At 35.2% G+C, this 16,631-nt stretch overlaps 1 protein-coding gene across 5 annotated transcripts in view; it reads left to right on the top strand.

The window, feature by feature from the left end:
• EMSY (EMSY transcriptional repressor, BRCA2 interacting) overlaps positions 1 to 16,631 on the top strand; it is an 84,630-nt gene that overhangs the window by 49,949 nt on the left and 18,050 nt on the right. For all 5 annotated transcript variants that reach the window (XM_051987072.1, XM_051987071.1, XM_051987070.1 and 2 more), the window contains 2 exons: positions 1,704 to 1,877; positions 4,677 to 4,875. In XM_051987072.1, the coding sequence (XP_051843032.1) occupies positions 1,704 to 1,877; positions 4,677 to 4,875 (373 nt within the window). The remainder of the gene's footprint in view (positions 1 to 1,703; positions 1,878 to 4,676; positions 4,876 to 16,631) is intronic.

Below are 16,631 nucleotides of genomic sequence, written 5' to 3'. Positions count from 1 at the left end.
AGTTACACATCTTGAAAATGGGAATGATAATGGCACCTAATTTACAAAATTGTTGTGAAGAGCAAATGATATTTTATATGTAAAAATATATAATATTTAATATACAGGATGCCCTATATAGTGCTTTAAGAGCCTACAAAGAGATTTATATATATAAGTATATGTATATTACTGTGTACTGTGCTAATCACTAGGGATACAAATACACTAATGAAACTATTCCTGTCTTAAAGCTTATATTCTATCATCCAAATAAAGTAAGATATCATAGGTTGAAGGATTCTTTCCGTGCATAGGAAGATTCTCAAATCTCAGAGAATGAAGGCATTTGGCCAACGCTCCATTTTTAGGAAGTGCAGAGCTAAGCATTATACCCAGATCTCGTGACCCTAATCAGTGCTCTTTCCACTGCATTGCTATAAGGGTTAGGAAGAAAGGGCTCTGTAAACCTTAGAGCACTACAGATGTGAGAAGTAATTAATAATGTCCTTTCTAATAAGATCTTCCTATCCTGAAGTATTCATTCAAATTCCAACAAATGGTTGAGTGCCTTTTTATGTGCAAGATGTATATCTTGGTACTGAGATGCAAAGATATAAAGGTAAAGTTGAGAGAGCTTCTGCCCTTAAATTACTTACATTCTAGTACATGAGATTATACATTTAAATTGCTGTCATTCATAATAATCCAATAGTATATATAGCAACTATTCAGGCAATTTGCAGGAAGTCTTTAGGAGAGAGTGAACATTCTTGTCAAAAGAAGTGGGAAAATCTTCATTGCAGAGTTAGTGATCAAGCCAGCAGGAGTAATATTTTAACAGCTTGAAATGGAGCTAAGACATTTGGTATAGAGAGCGATATGACCAAAGGTTTGAGTTAGAAATGATGTAAAATTTGTAAAAGTATGTGTAGAACGTTGTCAGTCCTACTATTTTAGAAAAGACAATTGATAACTGGAGTACATCCAGAGAAAGGTGATTAGGATCATCAAGATACTCAAGGCCACAATTTAGGAGGATCAGTTGAAGGAACTGGGGATATTTGATTTGGCGAAGAAACAACTTAAGGGGAACAGGGTAGCTGTCTTCAAGTATTTGAAGGACTGTCCTGTGAAAGAAGAATTAGAGTTGCCCCGATTGGCTCCACAGGATAGAACTGGGAGCATTAAGTGGGAGTTACAGAGAGGAAGACTGACTTGATGTGAGGAATTATGTCCTAACAGGTTGTCACCAGAGGTCTTCAGGCAGAGGCTGGAACATCACTTGATGGAGATGCTGTGAAAGGGGTTGTGCAAGTTGAGGGGGTGGCAAGAGATGCTAGTTACCTTCTGAGCTCTGTTCCAGCAATGGTCTGATTCTGTGAACATCTCAAAAGTTCTGGTTCAATTCAAATTCAATTCAACTCATTAAACATTTTTTGAGCACCTAGTATGTGCAAAATCCTATGCTAGGCCTGGATATACAAAGATATATGTGATCCAGATCCTGTTCCTGAGGATTTATCATAGTAAAACTGGATTTGTATAGCATATGGCAAGAAACTGTGTGAAGTGAAAGCTGAACAGGTAGGTTGGGAGTAGATTATGGAAAAACTTTAATGTCATTGTAAAACACTGTGCTGTGCTTCATAACATTTTTGTCTTTTCCCTTGCTTCTCCTATAAAGGTTCAAATCTAATATGCAAACTTCGGCTTTGCTTTAGGGGGAAAAGACCATTCAGGCAGTGCCAGCAGGAGCAAAACCAGCTATCATCACTGCTACAAGACCCATCACAAAAATGATTGTGACTCAGCCAAAAGGAATAGGCTCTACAGTTCAGCCAGCAGCTAAAATCATCCCAACAAAAATTGTTTATGGGCAGCAAGGCAAAACACAGGTATATAGGTCAAATATTATAATTTCATTTCTGTGTTTTCTCTCTTGGGGTCAGAGATATCTGAGAATTCAAAAGTTTCTACCATATCCAATATTCCAACATTTGCATCACAGTGAAAAGAGCTCTGGATTTGTCACCAGAATACTGCAGTTCTTATTCTTGGTCTGCTGCTTTGTGTCATTGAGCCGTTTACTTTTCTCTGCTCTGGTTTCTCACCTGTAAAGTGAAGAGGTGGTTTCTTACCTGTAAAGTGAAGAGGTTGAACTAAATGATGTCCAAGATCCTTTCCAGTTCTAAATCTTCTATCCAAGCAAATTACTTTAAGTTGTGGTTGAGTCCACTAAAATTTATATGTGATTTTTTTTCCCTTAAAGCTATTATATCTCAGCCCTTAAGATTGGTTCCCATATCTTTAGATATTTGTGTTTTCATGGATGTTCTATTGAGTAGAAAAGGGGACAAAATCTCATGCCATTGGAACCAACTTTGATGGTGGTTGGACATATAAAAGGTTGTGATGAGAATACAGATCTTCAGCACCTCCAAAGGAAATTCTTTGCATCTTAATTTTGGTTTCTAGGATATACTTATTTCCTCGAACCATCATTTTGTCTGTGTGATTATGACGTCAGTAGATACTAATCAAATCTCCCCAGTCTTCTTAGATAATCATCTTTGCATTGTTGGTTCACCCACCACTGGTTCTCCTTTCTTCACAGAACTAGGCCAATCCTTACCTCACAGGCACACCATCATTTGGCCAGTAATTGAAGCAAGTCCCTTTAGAACATTAGAGGATGATACTTTTTTCTTTAAAAAAAGGCATGTTAATGAAAACAAATTTTGCCAAATGTCTAAATATGATTTCAAGATATCTGGAAAATTTCAAAGGCAAATATGAAAAGAATGGTATCAAAATTGGATCAAGAGAAGCATAGAAGTGACATTTACATGGCACTCTACAATTTATAAATTTTACTTCTATATTATTTCACTTGAATCCTAACTTGTTCTGTCTCCTGTGTGACCCAGGGGAAATTGCTTAATCTTCTGAGTGCCCTAGGCCCCTCTCTAAAACCCCATGTGGCAGATAAGGTACCTGTTTGTATTAGTAGAGGGAATTTCTTCACCAGAACTTCCCTATGGCAATGAAATCATAGATTCAGTCACTTCTCCTAGAATTTAATAAAATAATAATCACAATTTGAGTGATTTTTTTTCCCTTATGATTGCTTCCATCTGTATATTTGTAAAGATCTGTTGTCATTCTGTTTGAAAAGGTATGATTGGAATGTGAGTTGGGTTTATGAATTCTGCTAGCTTTGCTTTGCATCAGTCTATATATCTCTAGATTTCTTTTTATTCATATTTTTTAAAAAGGCACTTTGTATTCCATTAACATTCAGGTGCCATAGTTTATTCAACCACTTGCACCAGTTATCATATAGGTTGACTTAATTTTTCTACTTCTAAAGATAAAGCAACTGCAGATACTTTGGCCATTCCTCTTACGGTAACATCTTTAGACTATGGTAACATTGAAATAGGATTGCTGGATTAAAGAGTAGTTTCAGTTTTGTAACTTTTTTGTATGTTGCTAGATTGTATACTTCCCTCCCCCAACTTAATTTTTAATCTTCTCATTAATTTTTTTCCTTTAAAATATTTTATTTTTTCCAATTATATTTAATGACAATTTTGAACAATTTTTTTAAAATAAAATTTTGAGCTAAAAATTTTCTCCCAGAAAGCATTTGTCTTCTCTTTTAATCAAAAAGTGGCACCTCCATCCCTTTATGAAATTTACGAGCATCCTGTAATTTTCCCAAAATTATATAAAATTTTCTTCCTTATCTCCAAAGTCTCCTGGTTACTTATTCCTTTTAGTATTTAATTTTTATATTCATAAATTCATATAATGTTTGAACAGGAAGAGACCTTAGAAAAAAGAACACAGAATGTTAGAGCTAGAAAGTGATCTAGAGTATTAGAAGCCTAGAGCTAGAAGGGACCTTAGAACAAAGAATGTTAGAGATAGAAGGAATCTTGTGAAGTTGTGTTGGTACAAGCAGAGATTTTGGAACATTGAACATTATACATAGAACTGTAAGGGATCATCTAGGTCAGACTTGTCATTTGACATATAAGGAAACAGATTTAGAGAGGAGAATCTAATCAGCTCTTGGTCACATAGCAGTTAGTGGGAAAATCCCATTGAAGTGTCAACTCAGGAAAAACAAAACCACCTCATCACCACTCTTGAGATTTGTCAAGAAAATGATCATGACTCAGCTGAAAGGAATACACTTCTCATCTCACTGACTTCATTGCTCACTTCTCCCTTGCACTAGATTGGCTGCAGCCCAAATGTTTGTACCCTCTTTCTATTTACTATGAATGTTTTCATACTAGATGGGTGGTAGGTATAAATTGTAGTAATTCTTCTAATGTTTGTTGGGGTTCTGTTGGTTTATTGATTCTCTATCCTGCTAGGCTTAAAATTAACTCTTTGTAGGTCAAGATTAAGTCCTATTCCTTGAGCATATTATTAGGAATCTTAGTTACTTATATGAGATGTGTTATTTGCTAAGTTGGATATTGGTTTCTATCTTTGAAATACAGAATAAGTTACATTCCCCTAATTTTGTAGGAATTATGCACAAAACCCATTAGGTACTTAGTTTACATTGTTAAATTTTTTTTTTTTTAATTAAGACTAGCTCAGACTTCTTAAATATATGCTTAGTTCTTTAAAGAACTCCAACATTGCAACTGGACAGATTTTTACCTTTTTTACAGGTTCTCATCAAACCAAAACCGGTGACATTTCAAGCCACAGTTGTTAGTGAACAAACAAGGCAGCTTGTAACAGAAACCCTCCAGCAAGCCTCCAGGGTTGCTGAGGCTGGGGCTGCCTCTGTTCAGGAGGTGAAAGAAGAACCACAGAACTATACAGACAGTAGCTCCTCTTCCACCGAATCCTCCCAAAGCTCCCAAGGTAAGAGCTGTTTCACTTCTGGTTTCTCCTTTTTTTTCATTAGTCTTAGTGAACTTCAGCTTTCTCAGCTCTGAAGTGGGATTACTGCTTTTTCCCTCCCCATCTCAAAAGCTTGTGAAGACCAAAATGAAGTACTATTATGCATGCTAATGAAAATTGCTTGCATAGATTTTTAAGCTGTTAGATGATAAACAGAATTGGCTTCTACTACTCAAAATAAATGCATTCAGTATCAAAGCTGGGGAAAAAAAAACCCATCGAAAACATGTAATCCATCTTCCTCCTTTTAGAGATGAGCCTCTCTTTCAGAGAAAGCAGGTAATCAAGAACATTGCCAGGATCCTGGCTCTCAGCCAGGGGCTAGTCCTGTCCTTTTACTGAATCTCATTTTCTTCCCTATAATAAAAATATTTCAATAAAGATAGAAAACCTGATGAGAGCTGTCCCTTAGAACTGTTTGAGTCTTTAATGACTGCCTAGATAAGCCGCTGTTTGTGTTAGCCTTCAGGTTCCCTGTTTGAGCTGGATCTAGAACCTGGCTCTTGGCTTTCCTTGCCTGGTTTTTCCATTGAGTACAGTCTTTTGGAGAGATGAGAACAAGTTTATTTTTTGTCTTTCTCTCTGTAATGTGCCTGGCATATGATAAGCCTTTCACATGTTCTAATCAACTAACTGAATTGAGTTGAATTCATAGATTGATAGAGTTAGGAGGTAATTTATTGAGTCCAACCTCTTCATTTTACAGATGGGAAACTGAGACTCAGAGATTTACTCAAGGTAATATTACTATTTAGTGGCAGAGACAGGATTAGAACCCAGGTTTCCTGTCTCCTAGTCCTGGCCTCTTGTCTCACAGTCTAAATTGGTCTTAGCCTTTATCTTACTATTGTCTTGTCATGGTTTTTACCTAAGTATTTAAAACTGTTTCTTAGAGGCTTGGGGTTTTCTTAGAGGGCATGGGGAGCTCAGTCTATTCAACATGTTCTTATGTTTGATAAGAGGCAAGATCACTGAATGTTAAGAGTTGGAAAGGAGCCTCAAGAGATCATCTAGTCCACCCATTATTACAAATGAAGAAACTACAGCCCAGAGAAGGGGACAGACTAGCTCAAGGTCACAGAGCTAGAAATGATCCCGTGTGATGGGTAATGAATTTAATGAAACCTTCTCTCCTTTCCCAGACAATACTTACCAAGGAATTATGAAATTTTAGGCCATATTTTTGACAGGTTTTTTTCTTATCTATTTAGAGACATAATTCGCAAATGATTAGCATTAAATCTATTTTTCTGTCTGTTTGAGAGGAGAATCGAATGCTATTTGAAGCCATAATTCTTGGACCTGAGGAGGGATAAGTCTGACCATGGGTGAGGAGCGAAAGAGGCAAATGTTTGACTAAGCTACATAGAAATATACATCTTGAAAAGTCAGGAGTCTATAACTTCTTGAATCAAATTAAATTCCTAATCATAATCTTAAAACCTTTTAACAGCCTCTCACTCCTTATGCAAGTCTAGTAATTACCAAAGCCCTCCTGGCTCCATTGTGCCCATGTTTAGATCTTCTGGTCCACTTATGCAATGTTGCAATAGAAAAAGGATTCTAAGCTTAGAGTCTGGCAATTGAATTTGAATCTTAGCTCTGCCACTTGCCTTGGGCAATCAGTTCCACTCTCTTGGTATTCCAGATCAAAAGTGTCAAACATATGGCCCTCAATACTCTTGATCATACGCCAAACAGATTAAAATATAATTGAAACAATATTTAACAAAATGCAATCAAATATAGATAATATTTCATGTGAAAACTAAGTCACTATGCAGCCTTCAGGGATCTTTATGTACAGATTAATGGCCATAATTTCTATTTAAGTTTGACACCACTGGATTAGATGATCTCTAAAATCCCTTCTAGCTTTGCATTAAATAATCTTAATGGTTTAGTGGGAAGTGCACTAGCAGTGGAGTCAGAAGAACTGGAATTGAATTTTTGTCCTAACACTTTCTACTTCAGTGGGCAAGTTGCATCATTCCTCATCTGTAAAATAGAAGAAAATCCTTCCATTACCTACTTTTATGTTGTGAGAAATGTACTTTGCAAAACTTAAATCACTCTAGAAAATGGAAAAAAAAAATTTGGGGGAGATAATCTGCTTTACTCATTCCTGTTTCTCTTTGAGACATTACTTTAAATCTTATTGTGTCTTACCACCTCTTCTCTTTTCCCAGCCATATGCACCCCTTTCTTTAAACCATTGCTGAGTAATTTCTGGAATGTGAACTCTTCAAAAATTTTCTCTTCCTGGTTCCACTATAACTTTATCATCTATTCACAACTGCAATTGATTATATGCTTATTTTATGTGATATATGATAGAATATTGATAATCCAGCAAATATCTTCTGTATTTTGTCATATGCTGGTATTTAGAAATACATAATAACTTGACTTCTTCCCACCTTTCCAGCTTTATATACAATATGGTGATAATGAATTCCTTGCTGTTTTCTTTAACTCCATCTTCTGATTCTTTGCATTTTTATTGATTGTTCTCCAGGCCTGGAATTCTCTCCCTCCTCATCTCTGTCTTCTGGCTTTCCTGGCTTCCTTCAAATCCCAACTAAAATCTCACTTTTTATAAGAAGGCTTTTCAATCTCCCTTAATGCTAGTACTTTCTCTTTTGATTATCTTCAACTTATCCTCTAAATATCTTGTCTTACAAAGTTATATGTATGTTCTCTTCCCCATTAGACTGTGAAATCTATGAGATAAAGGATTATCTTTTTCCTTTCTTTATATTCCCAGTCCTTTGTACAGTACCTGAAACATAGTAGGCATTTAATAAATTCTTGTTAATTTGACTAGCAAGCAAATTCTTTTCCTATATTACTTATATCCTATATTTAATTTTTTAATTAGAAGATCATAGCTATAAAATTTTAGAATTGAAAGGGATCTTAGAGGTAAGTTAATCCAAACTTCACCTGGGGTATGACTATCCCATTGGCTTTACCAGCAAGTAGATATCTTAAAGACCTCTAGTTAGAACTCTCTATAGCATCTTTGGTAAGAAACCAGTCGTTGTAATAGAAGCTTTTCTTTGGCAGATAAAATTAATTTTAAATTTCCCACATGAGAATAAAAAGGAGAATTGAAAGTTCTGCATCTACATACTATATAATCTTGGCCTTTATTCTCAAACCAGTGATTTTCAAATATAAATTTTTCATTTGCAGGTAACTCTTCTACACTTTGGGTAAATCTCTCTCATGTTTTTTACATTTATTGCATTTCAAAATTCTAAGTTAGTAATTTTTCTTCTTTTTTTTTTTCTTTTTATTATATTTACCATTAGCTTGCTATGTGATCTTAGGCACTTGTGTTAATTTTCCTTTGGCTTCATTTTCTCCAGCTGTAAATTGAATGTATTATACTATGATCTCTGAAGTCTCTTCTATTCTTGACATTGTGATTCCATTATAGATTACTTCTTTGAAATGGTTTGTTTTTCCCACAATTTTCATTTGATCATAAACTATCTAGAACATAACTGATGTCTCCCACTTTTGAAATCTTCTTTGCTTAATTCTTCACTGTGTAGAAGAGAGCATAAGCATTCTGAATGATAGGGAGTAGATATATTCTGGCAAATAGGACCAGAGTCTTTTGACTGGTAATCCTATGTCCATTCTATTGTTTTTTTTTCCTTTGGAGCAGAGAGGATAGGGTAAGAAGGAGATTATATTTTTGATTTGAGAAAGGGATGCAACATGATACTGTAGAAAAGATATTAGATTTGAAGGCAAGGAACCAAGGTTTAAATCTTGGCTCTGCTACTTAACATTTGTGTAACCTGAGCAAATAATTTTCTTTCCATGGATCTCAGTTTCCTCTTTTGTCAAATGAAAAGAATTAGGTCAGGTGGATCTCTAAAGTCCAACTTGAAATCATATGATTCTATGATGGCTGGCAATTTCATAGAGGACAAATTAAATCTTATACCAACAGAATCACATTGGTCAGGAATTATCTTCACCAAGTAGTTGAGTCTCCATTAGAAGTGATTTTCTTATTTTGCATGTTTTCTAGACTTCAGGATGTTCTCTTTTGTAAAGATCTCAGCATTATTTCTAGACGATAAGAACTTTTCTTATGTCTGGCCTTACACATTCTGGAATTTTAGTAATTGCTCTTGTGGCCCAAAAGAGAAGAATTTAAGTTTATTTCTTGATTATTTCTTGGAGTTTCATAATGGCACCTGATGGTTAAAAGAATAACCAAATGAAGGATTAGGAATTAGAGCCAAGATGGCAGAGTAAAGTCAGAAAGCTGCTGAAGCTCTCCCATTTTCCCTTGTAAACCATAGGAAGCCCAGGCTCTAAATAGAGTCTGGATGACAGAGCCTACAAAGAGCCAGAATGAAACAATTTTACAGCTTAAGATAGGATGGAAGGACTTCAAGAAAGGTCAGTCTCACTGGAATGAAAGGGGTTTGCAGATACCTCAGATATTGCCTAGGAAAGCCAGTGGAAGGGTCCTAATCACAATGAATCAGCGATCGAGATCCTTGGTCCTGATTCTAAAACAGTAGCAGAGCAGACAACTGGAACAGCCTCCAGTCCCAGCGCAGAAGACAAATTATGAGCCTGGAAAACCAGGAAACAACAGGCAAGATTAAATCAAGCTACCCCCAGCACTGTGAGCAAGACACCAAACAGAAGGGGCCCCTATGCTCAAAGCCAAGGCTGAAAGCAGCACAAGAAGTTTGAAACAGTGCCCCGTGAGCCCCAGGAGCAGAGCTTGACTTTAAAAGTCATGAAATAGGAAAAAAAAAAAAAAAACAAGAAAGAAAGAAAATGAACAAGAAACAGAAAAGCATTCTTAACCATAAAAAGTTACTATGGTGAGAGGCCCCCTCAGAAGAGGATGAAATACATTTCTACATGTGAAACCTCAAGGTGGGATATTAATTGGTCTTAAGCCCAAAGAGCCTTCTTGGAAGAGTTTATCAAGGATTTTAAAAATCAGAAAGATTTTTTAAAATGGAAAAAGAAATGAAAGATATGCAAGAGAATGTCAACAGCTTGGAAAGGGGGAGAACATTTTATTAAAAAACACAATTGGTCAAATGCAAAAAAAAAAAAAAAAAATCCACCGAAGAAAACACAACCTTTAAAAGTAGAATTAATTAAATGGAAAAAGAGATACAAAAGTTAACTGAAGAAAATCATACATTAAAAACTAGAACTGGGCTAATGGAAGCTAATGATTCTGTGAGACATCAGGAGTCAAACTGAAAGGAATGAAAAATGGAAGAAAATGTAAAACATCTCATTGGAAAAACAGCTGACCTAGAAAATAGATCTAGGATAGACAACTTAAAAATCATTGCACTACCTGAAGTCTATGACCAAAAAAAAAAGAATCTAGATAGCATTCTACAAGAAATTGTCAAGAAAAACTTCCCTGATAAATTATTAGGATCAGAGGGCACAATTTTCATTGAAAGAATCCATCCACACCCTCTGAAAAGAGATTCCACAAGGAAAATTGTAAGATATGATGCTGCAAAACTCCAGCATTATCATCTCAAGATACTGCAGACTGCCAGAAAAACAAACAAACAAATAAAAAAAAACAATCCATAGCAATTCAAGTATTGAGAAGATACAGTCAAGATTACCCAGGACTTGCTAGCTTTTACATTAAAGAATCTAAGGGCCTGGGAATACCATATTCTGGAAGGCAAAGGACCTGGGATTACAACTGAAAATCAACTACTCAGTGAGATTGAACATTATCTTTCTGGGCAGGAAATGGGTCTTCAATGAAGTAGGGGACTTTCAAAAAAGATGCACTGAGGCTGAAGACTCCCTTGTTCTGTATGAAGCTACATTTGGTTTTCCTTCTCTTGCTATTGCGTTACATTTAGCTTGGCCTTTTGGTTGACCCTAGTGCTTTTGTGTGGCATGGGCAAGGACATCATCAGGTTCTGAGATATAAGCACAGAATACTGGAGTTGGAGTCATGGGAGTTTGAATCTTGATTCTGATACTGACTTTGACTCTGCCAAAGTAATTTCATCTCTCTGAACCTTATTCTGCCCATTTGTAGAATGGGGATAGTTATACTTCATTTACCAACTAAACATGGTATTTTGGCAAAAACACTCTAGAAGTGTGAGTTACTACTGTTATTATTTGTTTTTATTGAACATTTATTGATTAGAGAGAGTGTCTCATATCTTCTATTCAAGAAAAGATTTTATATTGAAAAACATGGATATGAAATGACTTGTGGGCACTCAGATTAGGTTGACCTGCTATCAGTATTCCAGTTTTTGGTGCTGAGGTAGTCTTAATCTCAAAGTAAGTGAATTTTAATAATGAGAGATTAATCTTGAGCTAGATAGGAATACATGAGAAGATGATAGAGACCCAGGCTTCATTACTTCCAAAAATGACTTTGACTTGGGCCCTCAGTTTCCTCATCCATAAAAATGAAGGAATTAAAAGAGATGATCTCTAAGGTCCTTTCTATCTCTAAAATCTCCTCCTTCCTTTTTGACATACTAGTAAGGAAAAAATATGTATTTAACTCCCTAAATTATAGGGCATTCTCTCATGCAGAAAATCCTGAGTCTACTTTTGATCAAAAGGATAAAGAAAGAAAAGGAGATAAGACTAGACGAAGGGACTTAGGTGATATTCAGTTTGTTCTGGTATCTGAGAGTCTTCAAGGGTGTGGACTTAGGCATTTTGGGGCATTTAGGGATCCTTCTGGATCTAGGATCAATTACCTGGCAGCAGCAGGGAAAGAAAAATTCTGAATTTGTCAAGCATTTAGCAAAATCATGGTCAGCATAGAATTCAGGAGGTGCTAGAGACAAAGGTTTGGTGTGCTGAAGTTTGTCAGCATCAAGATAGCAAGTAATGGGTCCTGACAAGGAAGACTGATTAGTGTCAAGAGAGCAAACTAAGAGTCAGTGACTCTGGGAAGACAGGTCAAAAGAAGACTCTAATAATTGTGGATAAATAAACAACATAAAGAAAGGAGTTCTATATTGGATTACTTGCTGTCTAAGGGAAGAGGGGAGGGAAGGAGAAAAATTTGCAACAGATTTTTGTAAGAATGAGTGTTGAAAACTGTCTTTGCATGTATGTTAAAAATAAAAAGCTATTATTAAAATTTTAAAAATAATAATAATAAGAAGAAGAAAGGTGTTAAACGTAATTAAACTAGGACCATGTCCAAAGTGGTTTCCCTTGAGACTCTCAATAGGAAATAGCTATGTTACCAGAGGCAGCTAGGAATACAGTCCAGGTAAAATGCTTGAAAGCAGCTATTCTGTCTTCTCTTAGTGTGTTCTTCTTTAGACACCCTCCATAGTCCCATCTGACATAGTTCCAAATTTCTTTACCATTCTCATTGACAAGATAGCATATAACAAGAGTATTCCCTGTGTAAACTATGTAATTCAACATATACTAGGGAAAGAATGCCAGATTTCATTTTGACATTATAATCTTTAAAAAAAATATTGTTTGATGTAGACATTTCCTATGCTTTTCCTCTCCTACAGTTTCACTAATAGTCTAGTTCTCCTTCCATTTATTTCTGTTTGGATAGTTATAGCACCTTCTACAATTAGATCATAATATCACTCTTTGCCAATCAGTATTGCCTTGTGCTGCCATTAAATACTAGGTACAACAGTCAGAACATTCCTGAAGTTAGAGATTTTAGACTATATGAAAAAAATTAGCCATAATGTAGTAAAAAGAGCCTAAGATTTAAAATAAAAGGATGTTGGTTTGAATATTGACTCAATATTATTGATATTCTTGGGCAAGTCACTTAAGCTCAGAGTTTAATTTTTCATTTGTAAAATTCAAGAATTGGATTAGTTAATCTCTGAGTTAAATTCTAGATATAAATCCTATGATCCCTGTATTATTGGTTCTCTCTTTGGAATTATATATGTTCAATTTATTCAGAAAAATTGATATGAATTACATTTTGCACATGGAATTCAGAACTGTTAGCATTGATTATACATTTCAAATCTCCTATATTGGCACATTATTTCAAAATTGCAAATAAAGGGAAGTTTTGCATACTCAGAGGAGAATATGTGATATTTGAATGTTATGGGAAAAAATACTTTTTTTAAATAAGAAAGAACTATCAAAACTATAATTACATTTTCTAGACCTTATTATGTGTTGATTTTGTTTAATTTTTCAATGTCTTTTTACCTCCTCTTTGCCTCATTTGGGAACTTTGTGGCTTTCAGAAATAAACGATATTTAAAGGATTGAAAGTTTGCCATTATTTTCTTTTCTTTCTTTCTTTCTTTCTTTCTTTCTTTCTTTCTTTCTTTCTTTCTTTTCTTTTCTTTCTTTCTTTCTTTTCTTTTCTTTTCTTTTCTTTCTTTTCTTTTCTTTCTTTCTTTCTTTCTTTCTTTCTTTCTTTCTTTCTTTCTTTCTTTCTTTTCTTTTCTTTCTTTCTTTCTTTCTTTCTTTCTTTCTTTCTTTTCTTTTCTTTCCTTCCTTCTTTCCTTCTTTCCTTCTTTCCTTCTTTCCTTCTTTCCTTCTTTCTTTCTTTCTTTCTTTCTTTCTTTCCCATCCCATGACTTGATTCTAAAGTCAGATCCTGTGGGATAGAGCTAATTTATCTGACTCTTCTCTGCTTATCTGAATCCTGTGATTCCTTCAAGGTCCTCATAAGGCCTACTTCTCTGAAGCATTCAACTCATCCCTCTTAGGTCTTGATGATGTATGTAATTAGTTTCCCAGGGATCCCACTTCCTTGTTGGAACCAATCATAGATCCTTACCCCAGGTCTTAGTGCTTTCACTTTTACTAATTTCTGAATCTTCCCAGATTTCTCAGCTCCAAACTGAGGCCTCAACTCTTTTGACCCCTGAGATTTGGCTCCCTGAGTTCAGAGAATTGCTGTATCAGATTCTTAATTTCCTGTTCTTTCATCTTTTCTTATTTTCATCATAATCAGATGCCCTACTCTGAAGTCTTTTCCCTCTTTTCTTACTTCTGTAATTTCTACACAATATAGACAATGAGTATATTTCTAAAGAAAGAAGGAAAGAGGGAGGGAGACAGAGCGAGAGTGAAAGAGCTTCTAAGCTATATTATCTCTAGCAATAGCTCTCAGGGTTGAACCCAGTTCATTTTGCTATTGAGGTTTAGAACTTGGCTTCATCACAGAGAATGGCATTTTCCATTTCAGAATAACATTTCTCTGCCGATTTGGGATTTATTCACTTATGTGTGCTGAATAGAATGTCATTGATCCATTCTGTTCTTTGCTATTTCCTTTCATTTCTTTCCCCTGCCCTCCAAACTTTAAGTACCCACATCTTTGCTCAGGCTATACTGTTTCTGAAAAATCTTCCTTCCCTTTGCTTATTGGATTCCTACCCATTCTTTCAAACTCAACTAAATGCTACTTTTTTTTTTTTTCTAATTTTTAAACATGAAGCCTTCCTTGGCTCCTTTGGATCCTTCTTCCTAGGACTTCACATGGCAATTTGTTTGCAACTTCATGTATCTAGCATGTGATATTCAGTGTTCTAATTATCTTTGTGTCTTCTTTCTTGTTTGACTATGAACTCTATGAAAAGTAAGGACTGTTTTATCAAAACTTTTTAATTCCCCCAGGGGCTAATAAAGTATTTTGCATACAGGAACAAGTACTATAACAAACATTTATATAGAGCACTATAAGATTTTCAAAACACTTTATACATATAATCAATTATTCTACCCCCAAATCCTGGGGGGGTAGAATAGGGCAATTATTATCTCTATTTTCCAGATGAGGAAACTGAGCTTAAGAGACGTTAAGTTACTTGCCCAGAGCCACACAGCTAATAAGTGTTAGAATCAGGTTTGAACTCAGGTCTTCCTGACTCCAAGTCCAGCACTGTAGCAACTATATGACTGACACTTTACTGCCTCAGTTAGTGGTTGAATGAATGCCTGGAATTTCTCCCTCTTCATTTCTGCTTCCTGTCTTCTGTGGTTTGCTTAGAATCCTAACTAAAAGCATATCTTCTATGAGAAACTTTTCCTGCATCCCCTTTAATGCTGGGGCCTTCTTTCTGTTGATATCTCCAATTTAATCTGTAGATAGCATTTTTGTACATTGTTGATTGCATATTGTTGCCCTCATCAGATTCAGAACTTCTTGAGAGCAGAGATTGTCTTTTTCCTTTCCTTGTGTCCCTAGCACTTGAAACGATTCCTAGAGTAGAATGTACTTGATAAATGTTCACTGAATGATTACCCCTTGATGTCCTGTATTTTTAGGTATACTTATGTGTGCATATTTTATCTTCTCTCCTGTGAGTTCCCAAACTTTCTTGGTTTTTGGCACTCTTTAGTGGTGTCTTAGTAATTTTTTACAGTGCCCTTAGACCAAAAGAAATGCCTAAGCATTTTGTTTATGAAATACTTGAGGCCAAACAGCTTAATAAATTTTTGTGTCCTAATATAAGCTCTTTGAAAAATAATGCACCCAAAATGAGAGAAAAAATGGCATTTTCCTTTCATTCTTAAGCAGAATTTCTACTGAGATATGGGTTTCTGTTGGACAGTGCTCAGCTTCTCAGACTTTGAAATTGTATTGGACATTGTCACCTTCATTTCCTATTCCTTATTGGTTTTTCCTGCAGTGCTAACTTTTTAACCACAGCAGCTTAGTAAAAATCCAATTTCACAAAGATGATGTAGCAAGCAAGAAAATTTGAGAAGTTATTGACATAGCCAAAAGTACAAGTAAACAAAAACATATCTCACATACTCAAAAACATCATTAAAAAGAACAAAGTATGATTTAATGTTAAAATGATGAACTTCTTCCATCTAATTGTTCACATAATATCTGACAGATATTGAAAACTTTACAGTGCCCTTGTGTGGTGGCCTTTGGGGCACAGGACTGCACAGTTGAGGAGGAATTGCATTCCTAAGAGGCAGGAGATATACATTGCACTTCTCTGCATTTGATGTAGCATGGTGCCTTACACATAGTACAAAATTATAGAACTACAGAATGTAAAAGCCAAAGTGAACCTTTTAACTTCCAGTTTATAAACCAATACTTTTCTCTCATAGATCACATAATTTAAATCTTAAAGGAATCTTTAATGATCATTTAATCCTATCCCTTCATTTTAGAGATATTTTGAGGTCCAGAGAGGTGACTTACTAATTAATGATCTTGTAACTAATTAGTGATAGACCCCCAGTCCAGTGTTTTTTCTACTACTCTAAAAGAAACAATTAATAACTGTTGATTAGTTTCTATATCTATTATTCAATAGATATTTTAAGTATTTTTATGAGTTTTATAATTTCACTTCATTCTCAACTCTTGTCCATATGCTTACTGCCAGATAACTTGCATTGTTAAGTCTTCTGTAGAGCGTCCCACAATCTGCTTCATTCCTTCTCCTGGTTCTTTTATTATTTTCAGGATGCCATTTTCTCACTTAGGCCAATTGTTGTTTTGTTATTACACGATCAGCCCTTCTTATTTGGCTACACATATCCTTAAATAACATCTTTCATTGCTTCTCATGTACAAGTCATTTTCAGAAATAGAAAGAGATTTTGGTAATATAAAAATAATTTATTATCCACACATATGTCTTCATGTATATATGAGCAGGCACATCCATGTGAACACTCACATATAAAGTATGAAATGAAGTTAGTGAGCCCTAAATTAG

The sequence above is a fragment of the Antechinus flavipes genome, chromosome 3 (assembly GCF_016432865.1).
Source record: "Antechinus flavipes isolate AdamAnt ecotype Samford, QLD, Australia chromosome 3, AdamAnt_v2, whole genome shotgun sequence".
Taxonomy (NCBI): Eukaryota; Metazoa; Chordata; class Mammalia; order Dasyuromorphia; family Dasyuridae; genus Antechinus; species Antechinus flavipes.
This window is presented reverse-complemented; position numbering and strand designations above follow the sequence as displayed.